A 22,006-nucleotide genomic window follows, 5' to 3' on the forward strand; every position below is an offset into this window, starting at 1 on the left:
CCACAGACACACATTTTCTGTGCTACAAAGAGACAGGATTTCACTGCTAGCTGTGTAGTGGCTGCTTAAACATACAGTTAGTGTCTTCTATGGATGTCAAGCTTCATCACAAGTAAGTGTGCCAAAACATAGCAATGTTGGGCAGAAAACTGAAATTACAATTTTTTAAAACAGGTACTACTAATCCATCAATTGAACATAGTTTGCTACAGGTTTATTCGATAGTAAATTTCATATTTATGGCATGGTCAAATATTGTTTGGGATTTTTGTTGTTGTTCACCATACAAGCCAATTCTTTATTGTCTAAATAGAAAAGAAAGGAACAGTCCAGCATTGTGCAAGCCAAACACTAACTTCATTGTACTAGTGCAAGTTGTTTATTTGCCCCTCTAGGTTTCAGAGCCCCAGAGAATATCGCTCCCTGCATTATAGTATTGTAATTGCCATTGTTCTACAGGCAAGTCTGCGATTCTCAGGGGGATCACATAGTTGAAGCTATTTCCTTCTGAGAACATGCCTCCTATTATGTGCCATTCTGATTAACCAGAAACAGAAAAGTGCTGGTTCTCTCTCTCTCTAATCCCTTTGGGGGTTAAATATTTGAGAGGAAATTATGTTTCTGATTAGTAATGACTTCACTATTTATTTTGCTCCTTGAAGTCAAATGGTGAACAAATAGCTCTTTTTACTCCAACATTACAGAAATTCTGCAGGTGCAACGTCTGCCATCTGCATGCATGAAATAGCTGAACCTGTTGAATGTACGTCATGCAACTATTAAAGGCTGGGGGCCTCTTCCTTCAAACTGAACTTGAAAAAGTAGTGTTTAAGATGGATATCATAAGATGCTAAAGCCATCCACAGCTGAGCAGACTCTTGATTAGGACAGTATAATTTTATTAACAGTCTAAGATCTCATTGTCTTTGGGGGTGGGCGCTTAATCACACGTGTAACTATATCTTCCAACATTTCACAGACTTTTGAGACTACCTTTCACTTTTATGTGGATTTTACTTCAAAATGTACTTGTATAATCGATTTGATCCTAAAGTGTATGCTTTAATGGTTTTCTTTTGAGCAAATAATTGTTTTGCAGTTCAGAAAAATGCAAAAACGGAAGCTTTTGGTAACACGGGACAGCCTGAGCAACCACTGACAAATGCATTGCAGAAGTGGGAGGGAGGGAAGGAAACAGACAGACACACTACTTTGGTGAAGCAGGTTAGCCATCGTAAATATGCAGATCTAACAAAATTCCCATTTTGACATTATTCTGATTCCAAAAAATATTGGAGCCTGTGAGATTGTCTAAGTCTTAATTTTCAAGTTATATGGAGCAAAGGGAACCCAAGAATAGGCATCCAGTCATCGTCATTATTTTTGATCTTCTCTTTTGTACAGAGTAACAAAGAAAGTGGAGTGGTATGTCTATTTCCCTCCTTCCCACTTCTGCAATACATTTGTTAATGGTTAGTCAGGCCCGTGTTGCTAAAACTTTCATGTATTCCGAAAATTGCAAAAAAAATTGCTATTGTGCTCTAACCTGCCTATCTGTTAAGGAGATTTGAGTTAGGGAATGAGTTTGATGGGCACATTTTATCTGAAGTCATTTCAAAATGTATCTCTGAACTAGAGAAGACTATGACTGAAATTGCAGTCAGGTATTCTTTCTGGCAAGATCAGAATGAAGGAATGTCCTGGGCTTCAGGAAAATGTCATCTTGATCAAAATGCAATTGTGAACTTTTCAACGTAGTCACCAAAGCAAGTCTCATTTCTTCAAGAAAAGGCCCATGGGTACAATCTCGGTGTGCTTCTCCATACAGTTTGTCATGCCAGGCATCCGCATGAGACACAGAAGATGATTTCTACAAAACCAGCACGGAAGCAAACACGTTGCATAAATGTAGAACGAGAGTGCAGCTGCTCTGATGTGAAATGCAATGTGACGGTGACATATGGCCACTCCATGCCTGCTCAATGACAAATGATGGAATGGCAGCACACAGGATATAATGAAATTCAAGCTTCTGATAAAACATCAGACCACAGACAACATCTGTGTAATTTTTCTGATGGTGACTCCAGGGTAGCAACGGGAAGGGAGAGAGACATTAGCAAGACAGTTGGGAGTGAAGCTGACTGTGAAATCTATTAGGCAAATCAATATTTTGGCAGGTTTGGCTTGTCAAACATTGTCAGTGTTGATAGGTGATGTGAGGATAACATTATATGGGAGCCCTCTTGGACATAAAGCAGACTTGTAACAAGCTGTAAACATTATGGAGGATGAAAGCCTGGCTGTCATTTAAACGTGCGCTGTGAGGGATGCATTCAGTAAAAAGCAATGAGGTAGGAGGATTGTAACTGACAAACCTTTTGCTTCAGATCTATCAGCCTGCCTTTGTGGACTGAGAAGACAATCCCATTAAAATGAACAAGACTTTTAAGTCCCACTGATTTCAATGAATACACTTTAAGGAGAATGAACACTGGATTTCACTCAATGGCTGTGAGAAGCAGACACAGTTAGAGAATCCTAGAGTTGGAAGAGACCTTGTGGGCCATCCAGTCCAACCCCTGCCAAGAAGCAGGAACATTGCATTCAAAGCACCCCTGACAGATGGCCATCCAGTCTCTGTTTAAAAGTCTCCAAAGAAGGAGCCTCCACCACACTCCGGGGCAGAGAATTCCACTGCTGAACAGCTCTCACAGTCAGGAAGTTCTTCCTAATGTTCAGATGGAATCTCCTTTCTTGTAGTTTGAAGGGAAACAAATTTCTGGTGTAGCAGGAGACCCGATATAATGTTGAAAGACTTGCTCTTTCTGTACTTACAGCTAATTTGTCCTGAAGAAATGTATTTTTTGAGGGGCACTCATTACTATTTTTGAAACGTCAGAGATAAGTGCATATCCCATGAAGTCAAAACCAGGATAGAGAGGGCTGATACAAAATTATGGTCTCTAAATTTTGGCCTGGACATGTCCCTGGTTTCTAAAAGGTGTCCACATGAAAGCTCTACTTGCACGCTTCTAAAGACACACAACCTCTGAGGGTGCCTGCCATATATGTGGGCAAAACGTCAGGAAAGAATGCTTCTGGAACATGGCCATACAGCCTGCAAAACTCACAACAACCCTTCTTAAGGCAGTTTGAAATATTGGCTTTCTACCACAGACTTTTGCTATGAACAGCTGCCAGCTCATATACTCAGGCCATGGATTTTAGGAAGATCTGAGATATAAAAATACCCATATCCACAGGACGGTTATCCGTAGTTTCATTTAGCAACATCTAACAAAACAAGTCGTCTGTAGGCATTTGCTAGGTCTTCTAGCACAAGTCTTGCTCCAGAGGTCCTTCATTTCCACATGGTTCACTATTATCCATTGTTCTGTGTATCCATGCAAAGTCTGGGAACATATCCTCACAGATACATTGGATATTTTGAGCAGAGAGAAAGAGAAATAGAGAAAGCGAAAAAAGTAATTTCGACAGTCCTCTTTAAAAAACAAATCAATAAAAAACAACTAAGATTCACAAATAGTTTCAATGAGCCCTATTGTTTGATTCACTCTTCGGCAGCTGAGCTACCACAGTTCTAGCAAAAATGGGAATTAAGTTCTCTTTTCTGTCAGTTTTACCGTCCTCCCTCCCCCTGATTCCTGCCAAGTGCCCCTTGAGGTGACACACCTGGCTAACATCAAGACACATTAAATCAGCTGCGGCCTCGCTCCATCTTCTGATCTGTCCATATGCTTCTTTTAAATTGACGGGTTTCAATGGTGGTTTGGAAGTGAGCTGCCAGTTTTGCACTCGCTGCTATTAGGAGTTTCACAGCTGTCATTCTGGGATTCATTGGATTGCAAAGCAGCTCTCGTGTCTGGCTTGCTCATCTTTCTCTTCAGTCGGCATAGTAATTTCCAAACTGCCACTTCTGATACGGGTTGGAGGAGGAACAAATGTTTGCCCGCAGGACTTTCTGAGACTGATCAGCTTCCAAACATGTGGCCCGTGGAATATTTTCTAAGACAATGTGATCCGTCTAAGGAGAGAAAAAGACAACATTTTAATATATAGGACTGATAAAAGTGCTGCTAACTTAGCATCGCAAATGATGTCCTCTCTAGCTACCTCTGTTTAATATGTATATTTAATTTATAAGAGGGATCCTGGAAGGTATCCAAGACACCCACCTGTTCTCAGACCACAACTTTGCTATACCTTCTGTGCTGCATGGCTTGTTAATTTTTTGAAAGTGCAGATGACCCTTGCTTTCTGAATAGTAATTACTGTGCAAAGGAAATAATCCCAGATGGCATTTGTAATATAGGATATTTTATAGCAGGAAATCTTGGCTTTCATATTGCATTATTTCTCAGAGGATGAAGTAGCACACTTATCATGATGAAAAGTGAGCTGGGCTTCGTTAATGAAGTCCGAGCACCAGGATATGAAAAAAAGGCTAGCTATGAAATTGTGAAAAGTTTTTAAATAAGCAGGGATTGTATTCTGAATATTTTACAGTTAGATACAACTATCTTTTACCTAATTAGATCTGCATTGCTTTCAAGGGATGGCATGGGTTTATGCAAAAAAGCACGAGTTAATAATGACAAGTATTGAACAAAATGATAATTGTTAAAGAATTGAGATACATGGCGATTGAGGAAGCTCAGAATAATTACATCGTGAGATCTATGTGACAGGGAATGTTCAAAATTGGTGATATCCATAGTGATGGAAAGCCAAGCTGAATATTCTGAATATCTGAAAACACACGTATATTTTCTTCCATTTTTAAGCTATAAAGAAGAGAAAGCTTGACAAGCCTAGTTGCACAGCCATCACTCTTTCCTAATGTCATCAGATTTCAGACATTCACATAATGTACTGTTTTTCCTGTACTGCTGAAGCATTTCCAATATCCAACCTAGCATATCTTGATGATCTAGCACAGGCATGGGCAAATTTTAACGAGAGGGGGCCGTATGCCAGGCCATGTGGGCCAGGCCTGGGGAGGCGAGCAAATTGAGGGTCACCATGGGGAGGGGAGGAAGCCTAGGGTGCGGTTGACACGGGGAGGGGGTAGGAGAAAGTGTGAGGAAGAAGAGAAGGGAAGAAGCAGGAGCACAAGTCAGAAAGCAAGGGGCGAGAAGCTTTCACATGGTATAATGAAATGGAGAAAGACAGACTGCAAGGTAGAAAGGAGAGTCAAGGGTGTATGTGTGCGTGAAAGAGAGTACAGAGTACATGTGGCATAGTGAAGGGAGGAAGAGAGAAAGTGTGAGGCAGGAGGGAGAGGGGAATGAAGGCATGCTCGGCAGTGGAGGCAGCACTTGCTCTCTCCCTGGCCTCCTCCTCCTCCCCCTTCCCTTTCCCTCCGTTGGCTGCTCTGCTGTTCACCTTACTTGCTTGCCTTGCTGTCACTGAGAGATGCAACACCTTGGGGTGATTCCTACAGGCCTGTGGGCTGCTGTGTCCTTCCACCAAGAGGTGTAACATGCAGCTGGCTCCAGGGGCTGCTAGAACAACCCCAAAGGGTCGCATCCAGCTCGCGGGCCTGGGTTTGCCCATGCCTGAGCCAGCATCTCCATAAGATAGTGAAGAGTAGAGAGATCACACTGGCAATGAAGATCCACATAGTTAAAGCAAAGATATTCCTCGTAGTAACCTACTGATGTGAGAGCTGGACCATAAGGAAGGCTGAGCGAAAGAAGATAGATGCTTTTGATGCTTTTGTGTTGGAGGAAAATTCTGAGAGTGCCTTGGACCACAAGAAGGTCCAACCAGTCCATACTTCAGGAAATAAAGCCCGACTGCTCACTTGAGGGAAGGATAGTAGAGGCAAAGATGAAGTATTTTAGCCACATCATGAGAAGACCGGAAAGCTTAGGGAATACAATTATGCTGGGGAAAATGGAAGGAAAAAGGAAGAGGGGACAACCAAGGGCAAGATGGGTGGATGGTATCCTTGAAGTGACTGGCTTGACTCTGAAGGAGCTGGGGGTGGCAATGGTTGAGAAGGAGCTTTGGTCTGGGGTGGTCCATGAGGTCACGAAGAGTCGGAAGCAACTGAACGAATAAACAACAAAGATACAGCTAGTGATGAGCTGCATGCTTGAGTAAGCTAGTAGAGATGCAGCACCATAAACAGAGCTCTTACGGATTTTAGATACAATATTTTTCAGTGTTGTCAGTCCATATGTTCACATTTCAGCCATCAAATACAGTATTTTGCTCTAGGTCTGGTTTGCCCAGATTCATTACTGCATTTCACTATGCTCACTATTTCCCTAATTCTCTGGTTTGACACTGCCATGTCGCAATGTTGTGGAATAAAGGAACTGTAATTTTACGAAGTCCTTAGCCTTCTCTGTTAAAGAGTGCAGGTTCCTCAACAAACTACAAATCCCAGGATTCCACATCATTGAGACATGGCAGTTAAAGTGGTGTCAAACTGCATATAATTCTGCAGCGTAGATGCACCCTATGATTCACTATATTGGTTTCCATTGTTAATATGATTCAAGGCATTTATCTGTCAATCTAAGCAGTACTGGCGGGGGGGGGGGGGGGAGACAAAACACAAGTAAACAACAGCTGTGTATTCCTGGCAATGACCAGCATGGTGGGGGAAAGAAAGCATGACATAGCTTTTCTGCTCCTTCGAGTCCTCCCTCATTAAAGCAAATCTCTGAAAAGAGCCAGTAACCCATCACGAAGTGGCGACCTCAGTAATTAGTGACATACACGATTTCAGAAAAAAGAACATATAGTTCCATGGCTGTATCTCCTAGTATGATTTTTAACTGAAATGTTTCTATTTGCATGTAACCCAGTGGTGCGCATGGTCAATTTGGAGAAATATTAGTTTGTGTCAATATGCCATCTTCAATCTACAGCTATATTTGGGTATGACAGACTAATTTTGATTAGTTGATGTTTACAAGAAACCTGGTAAACACTCTTAGCATTACAATCTCTGAACTTGCTTGTACCCCTGAAATCATTTCTATTTTCTGGAGAATGTTCCCTACATCGCCAAATGTTTATATTTTCTAATTTTTCTTACAATAAGGCTCAATCAAATAAAAGGTTTATTACTTAGAGAAGAACATGACTAATTTTCATTTAGAAACAGTTGATACTAACACATTTACAGTGATTAAGGATCTAGGACAGTGGTTCTCAACCTGGGGTCCCCAGATGTTTTTGGCCTACAACTCCCAGAAATCCCAGCCAGTTTACCAGCTGTTAGGGTTTCTGGAAGTTGAAGGCCAAAAACATCTGGGGACCCCAGGTTGAGAACCACTGATCTAGGAGATAATGCAATTAATTGTCCCTCCACATTTTAGTTAAGCATTTGTGACTTGATTATTCATGCATTACTGTATTTGCCTACTTCTGGTGAACCTAAAAATGCCTAGAGAAAATGCCTAGAGTAGTGGTTCCCAAACTTTGGGCCTCCAGGTATTTGGACTTCAGCTCCTACAGTTCTTAACATCTAATAAGCTGGCTGGGATTTCTGGGAGTTGAAGTCCAAAACACCTGGAGGTCCAAAGGTTGGCATTTTTAGGTTCACCAGAAGTAGACCAATCATACTAGAGGGCCTTGAAATGCCTAGAGAAGTGTTCTCTAGGGTTGAAAAATAGCATTTGTGATTTTTATTTGTATTCATGTTTTTGCACATTTTTTGCACTCTGTGCTTCTTCCCTCAGTAGATGTGGAGGGACTATTCCACATGAACAGCTTCATTGATATGCTGGTCCTTATGAAATTCAACATGATGACAATATACCTGGCATGTAATTAGAGGGTGCTATGTTGACCTGGGCTCACAGATGTGAGAAATATAGTTCAAATCTCACTGGATTGCCCTAAGTTCTCTCATAGGCAAACTTAACTACAACACTGTTGTGATGAAAAACCAATGCAATGCCTTACTGAATTCAGATAGACTTAGCATGCATCTATACTGTAGAATTGCTGTAGTTTCTGCCAAAAAATGCTGGTGCCTCACCAAACTACAGCTCCTGGGATTCCATAGCATTGAACCATGGCCTTTAAAGTGGTGTAATGCTGCATTAATTTTGCAGTGTAGTTGTATCCTTAGATTCTAGATACATGTGTATTGGCAGAGATGAGGCAACTATGAACCTTTGGATATGACTAGATTATAATTTTCATTATCCTTGACCATTGGCCATGACAGAAGGTGCTGATGGGTGTTGGCATGTAATCCATGGAAATGTTATTAAGTAATCGTATATGTAGAGGATGTAAATAGTATATATAGGATTGTAGTATGTACCTGGCGCACCACAAAGGCATGCACAGATTCTGCACCCATATAATTATCTGTGCAACTATGGACCTGCTTTTCTAGACATATTTTGTTAATCTTTTTTGGTCTTACCCCAAAGTCACTATTTATCTTTTTTGGAAAGGAACCTGGACAATCAGGGAGCGATACACAAACTAGTGAAGAGGAAATACTTTGATTTAAGCTGATTTCCAAAGGGATAAATTAAATTTCCTCTCTATTTCACAGGCCAAATATTGCCCACCAAAGACTCATTGTTCAAGCTGGAGAGTTGCATGGTTCACAACAAGCATGCGCATCAAAGCTGCAGTGAATCTTTGTTGCCACACAAAACCTAAATAGAGCTCTGCCTGATGAGTGGAGGCAGTCTTTTCTGAAGCAATGAAGTACAACAGAATGAGAAGCTGTCATATTCAAGCCCACATTCAATTACTTCAGGCAGCATGAAATACTTATATGTCGGTGACCTTCATTCATTTCACTGGAGTTTGTGCTTGGTGTATTGTATAGGCAAGAATGAATGTCCCTTGCCTGTATTTCCACATGCACGTAAGTGATTGTGTGGGTTTCTGTTCTGTGGCTGTGTTCCAGCATTCATGGTTCCTCTTGTGAAATCTACATTCATGTGGAATGTCTGGAAAAAACACTGATGTAGACAATACTGGATGCATAAAGGTACTCTATGCCAGGGCTTTTTGAACTTTTTTCAGTCACGATCCCTTGTTGCCCAAGAAATTTTTATATAACCCTAGGTATACAGGTATGTAAAATATTTCTCCTTTCTACCATGTGCAACAGATGGCTGTGGGAAGTATGGACAGGTCGGTCAGTCAGTCTCTTCCTCTGAAGGAAAGACCGGAAAACAGCCTTTGGTGTGTGTGCGTTATAGGCAGCTGTAGTTGATGCTGCGATTCCTCCAGTCTTCTGGCCAAATTTTTCATGGCCCCAACTATTTACTTATGCAATCCCATTTGGGGTTGTGACTCCCAAGTTTAAGAAGTTTTGCTCTATGTGACTGCATACCCAGGAGTCCTCATTGTGAGCAATAGTTTCAGCTGCTTATCTGCAGAACAGTTGTGGCTTGAGAGGCATCTGTGCTACCTGAAGCTCAAGTCTTGGCCCCAAACACACACACACACACACCAACATTCATTGCCAAATCGGAATATGTAAAAAAACAAACTCTGTAACCCATTACGTTTAAACATTGCCAAATAACAGAAGGCCAAGCTAAATTCTTTGCTACTAACAGTTGTTGAAAGCTGATTTCTCTGAATTTCTAGAGATTGCTCAAATGGAAGAAATGGCAATAGAATAAGAATACCATATGCTGGGTAATTAATCACCAGCAGCAATAAGATCACACCAATCAGAAGGTTGGCAATTTGAAGCCCGGGTCGGGGTGAGCACCCAACCTTCAGCCCAGCTCACTGTCCCCCTAAGCAGTTCGAAAACAACTGTGAGTTGTTAGTAGAAAAATTAGGCACCGCTTAAGCAGGGAGGTATTTTATGGCAGCATGAAAAGGAAGTACTAGAAAATGCCGGTGATCAAAAGAATGGAGGAAATTTGTGATCTGTGATCAAGGACTCTTCGTCACAGAGGATGGAGCGACAGCATCTCCTGTGGCCTGAATCGAGCACAACCTCCAGGACACCGAAGTTGGGGAAAAATAACTCTATCTGTTGTCTGTCCTGTCTATCTTAACGACACTGAATGTTTGTCGAGTATGTGTTCTGTGATCTGCCCTGAGTCCCCTTCAGGGTGAGAAGGGTGGAATAGAGATGCTGTAAATAAATAAAATAAATAAATATTTATCTCTATTATAAAAATTATGTTATTTTCATTTGCTTTGTTCATATGCAGGGAGCGCTGAACTCTATATGTCTGCATTAATGGGTTATAGTAATTAAATGGTTATTGAACATGTTAAGTTTCTTGCTGCAGCTATCAAAACTAAGTTCCTAAGATCCTTCTACACATGCATTATAACTCGGGTTAAATCGGGTTAAGGGAGTGGTGGCTAAATGACATTTAGCCAAAATGTGGGAGGAATTAGGAGGAATCGGATTAAGGGCTGGAAAACATGTGTCCAAAAGGTGCTCTTTAAACCCAGTTTCTCCTTAAAAGCACATCTTTCTATGCCTACATATCCCTGTAGACATGAAAAACACGTGCTTTCCTTCTCTCCCCGCTGTCTGGAATCTTCCTAAGCATGTGCATGTCTGTCAAGCCCAAAACAGTAGAAACACATGGTTCGGGAAGCAGAAGGGAAAAGGAAATTCAAATTCTGTCTTTTACACTTTGTAATCTTAAAGAAACTGAAGAATCGGGGGGAGAAAGAGATGCGAGGGAAGTTATGGGCTGAATTGCATGTGCACATCTCTGGAGTGAATTTTAAAAACTTCTGCTGGATGTTTGCCCTTCATCTTAATCTGGATCAAAAGACAGCTGTGAGGACAGTGGGGGAGGATATACTGGATTCAGCTCTCCCTGTCTGGACTGCCTCTCAGGAACTGCATTTTCAAAACTGAGTTCCCTGTCCCGTGTTTTAGGGCTGTCTGGTGAAATCAGGTTGTTCTGTGTCCATTCTATAATACTTTTTTTATATGTACGCTATTTCTGCTATATCTTCCTCTGCTATAGTATAAATTTAATACTTGTACTTTATTTCAGTTTGAATTTTACACTTTCATTGTCAGTTTTATGGCCTATTGAAAGGAATAAAAATAAAATTAATAATTAAAATGAAACACAAAGTGGGTCTAATATAAATTTTGCTTCCTGGTTTCCCTAAAGAACAGTCAGCAGTGTGGTTTATTTTTCTTCATCTCCAATAATGTGAATAGAAGGTAGGCCGGCAAAGGACAGACATTACCTTTGTAGAAAATGAATCCATCATTTGGTTTCACATGACAGTGATAACTTTAGGCTGCCTTTCTCCCACAGGGCCAGTGCTCTTTTCCTGCAGCATTTGAAGCTTTCATAAAAACTAATCTGATCTCTTACCTCCGTGGACCAAATTGTATAGCTCAAGCTTGCCACTAGCTCAATCTCGTACAGGTGCAATCATCTATGTCCAATTTTGCTGAACTGGGTATTATGGTTTTGTGAAGAAAAAAAAGGAAACACAACTTTCTTTATTGTGGCAGGGACCAATCTGTTTTAAGACCCAAAGTTCAGCAGTCCATCAAAGAACATCAATAGAACCTGACATGCTATCGGGGAACCTAAATGGCCAATCGTTTTTCATATGCTTTCACGAACCCTCCTAGCCTCAAAAAGGAGCATTTTCATTTTTAGGAGGTTTTGTGCCAAGATTCGTAAAAAGAAAGAACAAATGAAAGGAGTCACAGTATCAGGATTTTGTATAAGATTATCAACTGGTGCAATTACTTCCACTGCAACTATTCTCATCTTACACTGAAAGGCTCTGCTAAAAACACACACACATTCTTTCAGGGAGAGAAAATGCTTTCTAAAATTTGCCTCTGGCACTGGTAGTATTTTTTTTAATCAGAAGACTGGAAATGACTGTTTTCTAATACCAGTATATAGTCATTATACTTATCCTTCTAATATTAGTCATTACATGGACTTTCTTGAGTTAAACAGTTTAGAAAAAACTAGTTTTCATTACAGCAGTGTTACAAATATTTAATGGACAGCCTTCCAGAAAGATCTTTGAGAAACTTAACAATACTCTTTAAGGCAAAATTTCAACCTTATAAGAGAAAATAATAAAAACCAGCGGAAAAACCTGGTCATTTTTTAAAAAGCCATTGGGTGACCTTAGGCAAGTCACACTCTCTCAGCCTCTAAGGAAGGCAACCCCCTTTGAACAAATTTTGCCAAGAAAAGCTGCAATAGGTTTACCTTAAGATTGCCATCAGTAGGGAATGACTTGAAGGCAACACCACAACAATTGTCTCATTGTGGGTGGAGAAAGTTAAGAAATTCGGTCTCTTTCATTCCCAGGCAAAGAATATAGGAGAATTATATAAATCAATTTTCTATCACAAGCATCTTACTGGAAATATATTTGCTAAAAGCATCTCTAAAATCTCCCCAGCCATCTTCTTCTAGGACAGTACTCCAGAGCTACTTTTGCTTGTTATTTGAGGACAAGTGTAATAGAGTGATTGGAGTCTCACACTAAGACTTCAACTCAAATCTCTGTGGAGCCTTAAAGGTCACAAAGTGACCTTGGAACATATCTCTTAGCCTTGTGTTGGTTTAATGTGTTGTCAAAGGCTTTCAAGGCCAGAATCACTGGGTTGCTGTGAGTTTTCTGGGTTGTATGGCTATGTTGCAGAAGCATTCTCTCCTGATGTTTTGCCCACATCTATGGCAGGCATCCTCAACAGATATATAAACCTCCCTTGTCTAGTTTCAATATACCTCATAACCTCTGAGGATGGCTGCCATAGATGTGGTCAAAATGTCAGGAGAGAATGCTTCTGGAACATGGTCATACAGCCTGGAAAACTCACATCAACCTAGTGTTTGTTTGTTTGTTTATTGAATTTACATCCCACTTTTCTCCCAAGATGAGATCGAAGGATTCCTAACGGTTTTGTTGTTAGGATGAAACACCCCATCCTCAACTCTTTGGAGGAGACACAAAATAAACAAAAAATAAAATAGATGTTCACAGTTACACTCAACCCATAAAATGTAGCAAAAAGTATTGCATGCAGAGACCTTTTCTTTCCATCAATATGGAGTGCCTGGTATTGCGATAAAATGGAAATGAAGTAGAAGGCTCCTTTTGTTTTGTACCATTTCCAGTATAGTCTCAGTAAGGGGCAAAAGAAAGCATTTGAAAATGCTGCACTTACGAGTTCTGGCTGAAAAGCCACAAGTGATTTATGCAACCATTTCAGGCTTTTGTTTCTTTTATCACAAGGGTGCAGGCCCAGTGTCCCTTTGGCATCCGTTGGTGCCACACAGGAGTCTCCATGCTGGATCAGTCGCATCCAAGTGTAGTTGAATTTTTGGTCCTGCAGGTAGGAAAGAGCTTGTTACACTCCACTCCGATTGCTGCAATCACATTTAATTCCCCACCTCAAAGAACATGGCAAGACACATCTATGTAGACACATCTATGTAGAAACATCTATGGTAAAACATCCGGGCGTCCCCTGAGCAACATCCTTGCAGACTGCCAAACTTGCAGACTGCAGTTTCCCAAGTCGCTCCTGACACACACAAAAACCCTGAATCCACGTGCAACCAATGGCAATCACAGTTACTGACAGTTTAGCCTATGAACCCTAAAAAATCTGATTCAGTGATATTTTCAGTAGCTCTCTGCAAGCTTAGTGAATTCTGGTTTGTATCAACGCTAAGATATTCACAGTCCTCATCATTTTTCTTTCTGTTATTTTATAAGATACACTCCAGACACGAGTCTTCCTACCAACTTGCTTAGAAGTAGATGAAGCTGCAGAGATTCTTCTTTAGGATTTTCGGGTGCAAACTGGACCATTTTGGGATACTGATTTCCAGAAGATGGAAAGTTTCCCTTTGGGTTTTTTGTTTGTTTGTTTGTTTGTTTTAGCCAGCCAGGTGGCTATGTGATTTTTGGAGCTAGAGTCTAAAGAAAAGTGCTTATTTCCAGCTCTCAGTTTTGCTTAATTATTAGAATCATTGTTCTAACTAACTGCTATTGTAAACAATCTTGCTCCATTTTTAAGCTAAACCAGTGTGAAGTGACACAGATAAATGCATGTTTATAACTGACTGAAGACAGTCCAAAATCCTTGGAGGAGATCCATCAAAATTTTAACAATGCTACCATTTTCAGTGCCTGCTTTGGAAACTGACATTTAGAAGATGACTTTCAGGTGTATGAAAGGGAGAAAGACTATATGAGGCTTTAGGAAGAAGTGGAAAGTTGTTGAAACTTGAAATATAGAAAAAGAAACACCTGTATTTGTGTAGTAAGGTTTATATGTTTACAAGATTATAACATTCTAGCAAATCCTATCTGTATTTCTCTTATAGAAAGGACCCCAGGAGCCAGGTTGGATTTCAAAGATACTGGAGCTTGTATTTTCTTGGTGGAAGGGGCCAAAGGAAAATAGTTGGAACCAAAAAAGCCCACAGTCCTGTTTTGCTTAAAGCTCTTACAGTCAGTAACTTAGCTTTCAGGAGTGGCATGACAATTTTGTAGAATGGGGAAAATACCTGCCCCAAAGAAGGGAAACTACCAAGTGACGTTGTCATGGGCCACCTGGGGAAGCCCAGAGCACATGACTGGTATATCAGGAGGGCAGGAGTTAGAGCCAGGACTTATGGTTCCCCACTACTGCATCTCACAATACCGTCAACAGGGATTTTTTTTCTTTGCTCACAGCAGCAGCCATGCAGAAATTGGAAAACTCCAACAATGATTAATCAAATTATAGATATGAATCAAACATTTAATGAAACAAGCAAAGCAAGATATCTAGTGAGCATTATACACAGGAGTCTTTTTGCCACTACACAGTTTTAGCATTATGAATAATCCAGTTGAATTGCTATTACTGCATCCCACAGTAACTTGAGATATCAATTTTAGTAAGAGCTGCCTTGCAGGAGAGAATCCTAAGGATTACACCAAACTACAGATCCCACTCTTTCATGAGATGCAGCCACGGCCTTTAGTTATACCAAAGTGCTATCATTGTCCAGTGTGACAGAGACCAGGGATTCTATGCATGCAAGCAATGCAACAATATCTACTTTAAAATACTACTGTCACATCTTGACTGGACAGTCACCAGTCTTTTCCTGCTCGCAAGCATAACAATCTGAGAAGAATGCCAGCTTCTGTCCGATATTGAATATTCTGTATTGTTTGGGTTATTAAAATATGACACTGGAAAATGCAAATACAAAGTGAGTGGCAAGGGGCTCTGAAGAAGTACATTCAGTGTTGGGCTCTGGTAACTAGAGTCAAGTGACCACTATTGGGACGTGAGTCATTTTATGGGTTCTGAAAGCTGCAGGTGGCAGAAGGGTTGGGTGCTCCAGCCTGCAGATTATACATGTCTCTGCCTTGCAAGGCACCTATTGACTTATGTTGATCTCATGAGGGAATTGACATAACCACCTCTAGTTATTCATTGGCTTTCTCCTTCATTGGCGGTCTCCCATTTACCGTATATACTAGAGTATAAGCTGAGTTTTTCAGCCCTTTTTTAAGGCTGAAAAAGCCCCCCTTGGCTTACACTTGAATCAAAGTTATTTATTATTTTTACTGGGTTATTATTATTATTATTATTATTATTATTATTATTATATTTATTATTTTACTCTATTTATTATTATTACATTTACATTACTTTATTATTATTTTATTACATTTATTATTTTACTCTATTTATTATTGTTATTATTACATTTATTATTTTACTCCATTATTATTGGAAGGATATGTAAGCACATTTACATTGAACAAGGTTACAATAATGGTTTAATCAGAGTTGGACAGGACAGCATTACCTTAGATTACAGTTTTATGTAAATATTAAAAAAACATTTCATCTACTGATGTCTCAATTAATGTAATTTTATTAGTATCTATTTTTTTTAATTTACCAGTAACTGCTGCATTTCCCACCCTCGGCTTATACTCAAGTCAATATGTTTTCCCAGCTTTTGTGGTAAAATTAGGTGCCTCGGCTTATATTCGGGTTGGCTTATACTCGAGTATATGCGGTATATTCTAACACTACTTTGTCTCCAAGATGAGACATGATCAAATGCCAACAGTTAGCATGTCATTGTAAGATGAATCACCAATAGCTCCTTGTAGTGGCTCTACTTTTTGTAGACACATATCACTCATGTATGTGGACACATATTTCATTTTTAAACGACTACTTTTCCTAGTTCCCTTAGGAGTATGCATCTTCTTTAAACAAGACAGGTGCCACCACATACTTGTCTGCATGTTTAAAAAAGTGGAGATTTTGCTGCTACTATACTGTGGTAAATTCAGAGGCAGACGGTAGTGTGTTGGGATGGTCCAATACCATTCACTCATCCACCCCTAGTCTATGGCAGGGACCTATTGTTGCCCTTTCCTGTGCTCTGTGGTATGAACCACCCTCAGGATCCTAAAAGAGATGGGGGGGGGGGGGGGAGAGGCAGCATGTAAAACGTACCCACTCCACCCCCCCCCAAAGCATTGGCTCTGCAAACAGATATTTTAAGACATCTATTTGAACAATCCTAGCAAGTAGACTGCAAAAGAAATGCTAGCAAAATCTTACCTTGTTGTTAACATCACACGTTTCAAAAACCAGGCTAGACTGATTCACGGTTATGCATTTAGCCAAGGCTATATTGATAATCTAAAATAAATAAACAATTGAAACAAAGGTTTAGAAAAGTGGTTTCTAAGTGGGCACAAAAACCCATTGCTAAGGCGTACAATGGCTTAAAACATCACTGATGTGATATAGCAACAAACATTCCTTTATATATTTTTAAAATTACTGATTAATGTTGTTTCTATGGGACAACTATGGGGCCATAACAAAAAAGTAGGAGAATTTGAATTTTCTCTAGATCACAGTGGGCAACTTGTGGTCCACCAGGCATTATTGTACTATGGTTCTCATCATCCCTCCTGCTGTCCGGAGCAGATTGGATTTGAAGTCATAATCTATAGGGCCACAAGTTACCTGCTCTGGAGTAGTGGCTGGCTATCATAATGCTTAAACCTCTGCCTGCTTCCTTTTGCCAGGACAGGAAAGATACCATCAGAAAGATGAAGGAGCCTGAATCCTAAGTTCAAATGATCAGAAGAAGATCCATTATTGTGGGGGGACCCTATTTTATATATACAGTATATTAATGTCAGGAGCCACTTGAGAAACTGCAAGTCGCTTCTGGTGTGAGAGAATTGGCCGTCTGCAAGGACATTGCCCAGGGGACAACTGGATGTTCTGATGTTTTACCATCCTTGTGGGAGGCTTCTCTCATGTCCTCACATGAGTAGCTAGAGTTGACAGAGGGAGCTTATCTGTACTCTCCCCAGATTCAAACCTCTGACCTGTCGGTCTTCAGTCCTGCTGGCACAAGAGGTTTAACCCATTGTGCCACCGGGGGCTCCCAATCATATGAATGGACCAAAAACTTCGGACTGAAGCCTATGTGTGTGAATTATAAGCTATTCATTTGGGAATGACATTTCTCCTTTACATTGCCCCTTTATATCCCTTGAAAGTGCACTTGGGAGTATCACCTCCTCTTCTCCTGTGGCCCTATGCAGATTTTAGACCGTTTCCCAGTCCCCAAATCCAGCAGATAGGGATGCATCTACACTGTAAAATTAATGCAGTTTGGCACAATTTTAAATTGCCATAGCTCAATGCTATGGAATTGTTGGAACTGTACTTTTGTTGAAGCTTTAGCATTCTTTGGCAGAGAAGGCTAAAGACCTTGATTTCCATGATTCCAGAGAAGTTGACCACAAACTGGAAGAGTTAGAGATTCTTAGAGAGGTGTTCTTTCACATTTTTTAAAAATAGCATTATTTAATCCATTTTTCCACTTTTGCAGTGATCCCGTTCTTTTAATCCCAGCAAATGCAAAGGGTTGGCTGTATATGCCTAAAGTCATAGTCAAAATTGTTGTTTACTTTAGACTTTTGTTGTTATCTGGGGCCCTCCGGTGGCGCAGTGGGTTTAACCACTAAGTTGCTGAACTTGCTGACCGAAAGGTTTGCAGTTCGAATCCAGAGAATGGGGTGAGCTCCCACTGTTAGCCCTAGCTAACCTAGCAGTTCGAAAACATGCAAGTGTGAGTAGATCAATAGATACCAGATAACGGCACTCCATGCAATAATGCTGGCCACATGACCCAAGAAGTGTCTACGGACAATGCTGGCTCTTCGACTTGGAAATGTATATGAACACCACCCCCCAGAAGTGGACACAACTAGACTTAAATTCAGAGGAAACCTTTACCTTTACCTTGTTATCCAAAACTAGCAACTCATAAAAAAGCTTAGGTGACAGGCTAACATTAATCAGCAAAAGATCTTGAGTTTATTAAAAGCCCTAAAATGGATTGTGCAAACTTTCCTTTTACTTTAAATATTGTGATTACTTTTACACATGAAGTAGGGGGGACGTTATCTGTATTTGTGCTCCCACCTAAGTAGGGAACAGGTAAGATTGCAATTCTCCACAGCTGACCTTCTGCCGTCAATTTGGTTGCCCAACCCATCACAACAGCAATCTTCCATCTTAAAATTAGCTTGCCTAACCAAGACGAATTCCCCATTTTAAACAAACTCTTCTGGGTTAATGATGTGAGCTGTAATTTGTTAAAGCAAAGGTCAAAAAAATAAATAGAAATACGTGGCTAAGCCCTCCTGCTGTCATCAGATCTCTGTTTGTTAATGGATTTGGGAGATGACTGGCTGAGTGACTGCATATTGCATTTTCCCAGTCATATGCTAAATGGGCTGTCAAGGAGATCTTGAGCCTGGCAAAATATATTTCCAGTAATCTTCATCTTCTGGCTGGCGGCACATAACTTGAGGAGGCCGATACTTTGTTCATAGGATGGCCAGATGCAAGAGTGCCCTTGTATATTAAGCAACTGGGATATTTTGTAATGTTTTAGTTACATCCAGAATGGATTATTGTAATGTACTCTACGTGGGGCTGCCTTTGAAAATGACTCGGAAACTGCAGCAAATGCAAAGAGCGGCAGCCAGATTATTAATTGGGATGAGCTTTAGGGAGAATACTACTCCCCTACACATACCTTTTAAAGCAGCTCCACTGGCTTCCAATAAGTTTCTGAGCCTAATTCAAAGTGCAGGTGATTACCTATAAAGCCCTATATGCTTCGGGTCCAACCTATCTTCCTTGACCACATCTCCTACAAACTGGTGTGAGCTGTGAGGGGAGGCTCTCCTCTCAGTTCCACTATTGTCTCAAGAACAGTTGGTGGGGACGAGAGAGAGGGCCTTCTCGGTGGGTGCTCCCCTGCTCTGGAATTCCTTAAGGAAATTAGATTAGCCTCCTCTTCAGGCCTTCTGGGTGAGTCTGAAAACATGGTTCTTCAGACAGGCCTTTGATTCTGAGTAATCCATGGCCAGTGTGATGAATCATTGATAGTATTGGCCCACATTTTGATTGATTGTTATGACAGGTAACTTGCTGGCAGTATCCACTGCATTTTAGGAATTTTATAATTTTCAAATTTCTATAATTTTATTAATGAGATTTTTATGCACTGTTGATTATACTTATGTCATTGTATTTATACTTATGTATTGTTGTCTGCATGTGGCACTCAGAGTGCTTCTCTGAGCCACCCCGAGTCCCTTTGGGTGACGGGGGTACAAATAAAGATGATGATGAAGGTTATTATTATTAACTAGCAGCCCCCTGCCACGCCTTGCTGTGGCCCAGTCTGTGTATATGTGTTTTGTGTGTGTATATATTTGTGTGTATATATATGTGGTTTTGCACATGCATTGTAATGTGATTTTTGTTTTTTGGATTTTTAAGTCTCTTCTGTTGTGTTTTTCAGTGTTTTTATGAGTGATGGTCACTGATGGTCACTCATTGGTCTTATAGGTGTATTGCGTCCAAATTTGGTGTCAATTCGTCCAGTGGTTTTTGAGTTATGTTAATCCCACAAACAAACATTACATTTTTATTTACATAATGTCAGGAGCTACTTGAGAAACTGTAAGTCACTTCTGGTGTGAGAGAAATGGCTGTCTGCAAGGACGTTGCCCAGGGGACTCCCAGATGTTTTACCACCCTGTGGGAGGCTTCCCTCATGTCCCTGCATGGGAAGCTGGAGCTGACAGATGGGAGCTCACTTTGCTTCCTGGATTCGCACTGCCAACCTTTTGGTCAGCAGTCCTACCGGCACAAGAGTTTAACCCATTGTGCCACCAGATGAAGGAGTTTTAGTGCCTTATTTTTGCCCAGGAAGTAAAGGAGCTCTGCCCTGCACCTTCTGCAACAGTCCATCCTAATTGAATGTAGTTATTCAATAAACAATCTGTAACTGGCATTATCTCTAACCATTGCTATTTTCCAGAGCCAGAACTAACATCCTGCTCACTGCTGGTCAATTTCAGAGGTGGGATTTCGACCTCCGAAATAAGAAAATGCTCAAAAAAAGTACAGACTTCCTACAAAAGAGACAAAAGTTGAATTCCTGAGTATACTAAAGCTATCAAATATTAGAAAAATTGGGGAAGGCAAATTCTTGCAGTACAAGATTTATAAGCATTTTCTTTCCACACTATTAGCTACACTTTTAAAATAAAGTTGTTGCAGAAAGTTCACTAGGATGCATCTCATCATTAGTTTGATTTTTGGAATAAGAGACAAATTGCAGTTATATTCCAAAAAAGGGAAAATGGATTTCCATTGCCCTCTAGTGGTCGTACTTAGATGTATGGATCCCTAAAGGAAGTCAGGCTCACTGCTTTAAGTAAACTAGAAAAGTGTTAGGGATTTAAGGAGGAAAAACTGAAGAAATTGGGCTGGAATACAGTATTATAGTTATGGGTGCATAGCTTCAAGTTATAGATCTGTATTCACAAACAGTAGTCAAGATGGTGGCAAAAGACAAGAGTTTAGTTGATTCTGGAAAACCTCATAAGGAGCACCAAGCCACTATCCTCTCTCCACCATGGTGTAGCTTCTGGCCTTTGTAATGTCTGTCCAGAGGAAATGGCAGTAGTGCCTTACGGCAGTTGGCCCTGGGTCTACATTGATGTTTCCCTTCCCTGCAGAATGACCTTCGACTTATCCATGGATCTAATCAGAATCCATAATTTTGGCACCTTGACTTATATATTAGGTTGACTTATACATAAGTATATACTCATGTATATACATGAGTGCATACATTTTGTGGAATCCTACTCTCAGAATCGGTTCAAAAAGTAAATTTTCCAAAGCACTGAGCAGGAAAAAAAAACCATCCACCAACATCTGGATTTTACAGATACATTATCCCTGAACACAACATTTCTATTCAGCTGTCACATCTAACAGTAATCTCTTCAGATTAAACTCTTTAGAAGCTGGTATACTTGTCACTGTTGCAAACATACTGTTTATAGTTGATTCCTTTGAAACGCAGAAAGTGTCAAGCATTCAGTTACTACTATGACAAATAAATATTTGGCGGTGAGCAGGAGAAAGTTTGAGAATGCTGGAAAGAAAGGCGAAAAAAACCTAAGGAAGATATTTCTAAAGAAGAATGAAATGTATCTATCACTCTCTGTTTCCATAGCATCCACGTTGCATGGAGAGCAAGCTTGCAATAGCAAATGCTACCTCTGTGGACTCATTAGAGGTGGGCTAATGTTTTCAAAAAATAGGGATGCCACAAATCACAGGTTTTTCTTTGGGGCCCTTCCACACAGTCATATAACCCAGAATAGCAGGGCAGAAAATCCCACAATATCTGTTTTGAACTGGGCTATCTGAGTCCACACTGCCATATATTCCAGTTCAAAGTAGATAATGTGGGATTTTATTCAGAGCCCTTAGTTTCACCTATCCAAAGCTCCTCTGAAGTGGTTTAACTTCAGCTATATCATGCAAACTCTTCTACCTAACAAATCTCAGTGTTTTGAAGCTGTATGCCTTCTAAAACAACTAGAGAATAATGTAAGAGTTCATCTTTTT

General features: G+C 40.4%; 1 protein-coding gene across 1 annotated transcript in view; it reads right to left on the reverse strand.

Moving 5' to 3' along the window:
- Positions 1-878: 878 nt before the first annotated feature.
- GALNT5 (polypeptide N-acetylgalactosaminyltransferase 5) overlaps positions 879-22,006 on the reverse strand; it is a 43,948-nt gene continuing 22,820 nt past the window's right edge. Inside the window, exons 8-10 of the mRNA XM_060777206.2 lie at positions 16,595-16,675; positions 13,169-13,330; positions 879-4,048 (exon numbers count right to left, since the gene is read on the reverse strand). Of these exons, the coding sequence (XP_060633189.2) occupies positions 3,908-4,048; positions 13,169-13,330; positions 16,595-16,675 (384 nt within the window). The 3' untranslated portion in view covers positions 879-3,907. The remainder of the gene's footprint in view (positions 4,049-13,168; positions 13,331-16,594; positions 16,676-22,006) is intronic.

The sequence above is a fragment of the Anolis sagrei genome, chromosome 1, assembly GCF_037176765.1.
Source record: "Anolis sagrei isolate rAnoSag1 chromosome 1, rAnoSag1.mat, whole genome shotgun sequence".
Taxonomy (NCBI): domain Eukaryota; kingdom Metazoa; phylum Chordata; class Lepidosauria; order Squamata; family Dactyloidae; genus Anolis; species Anolis sagrei.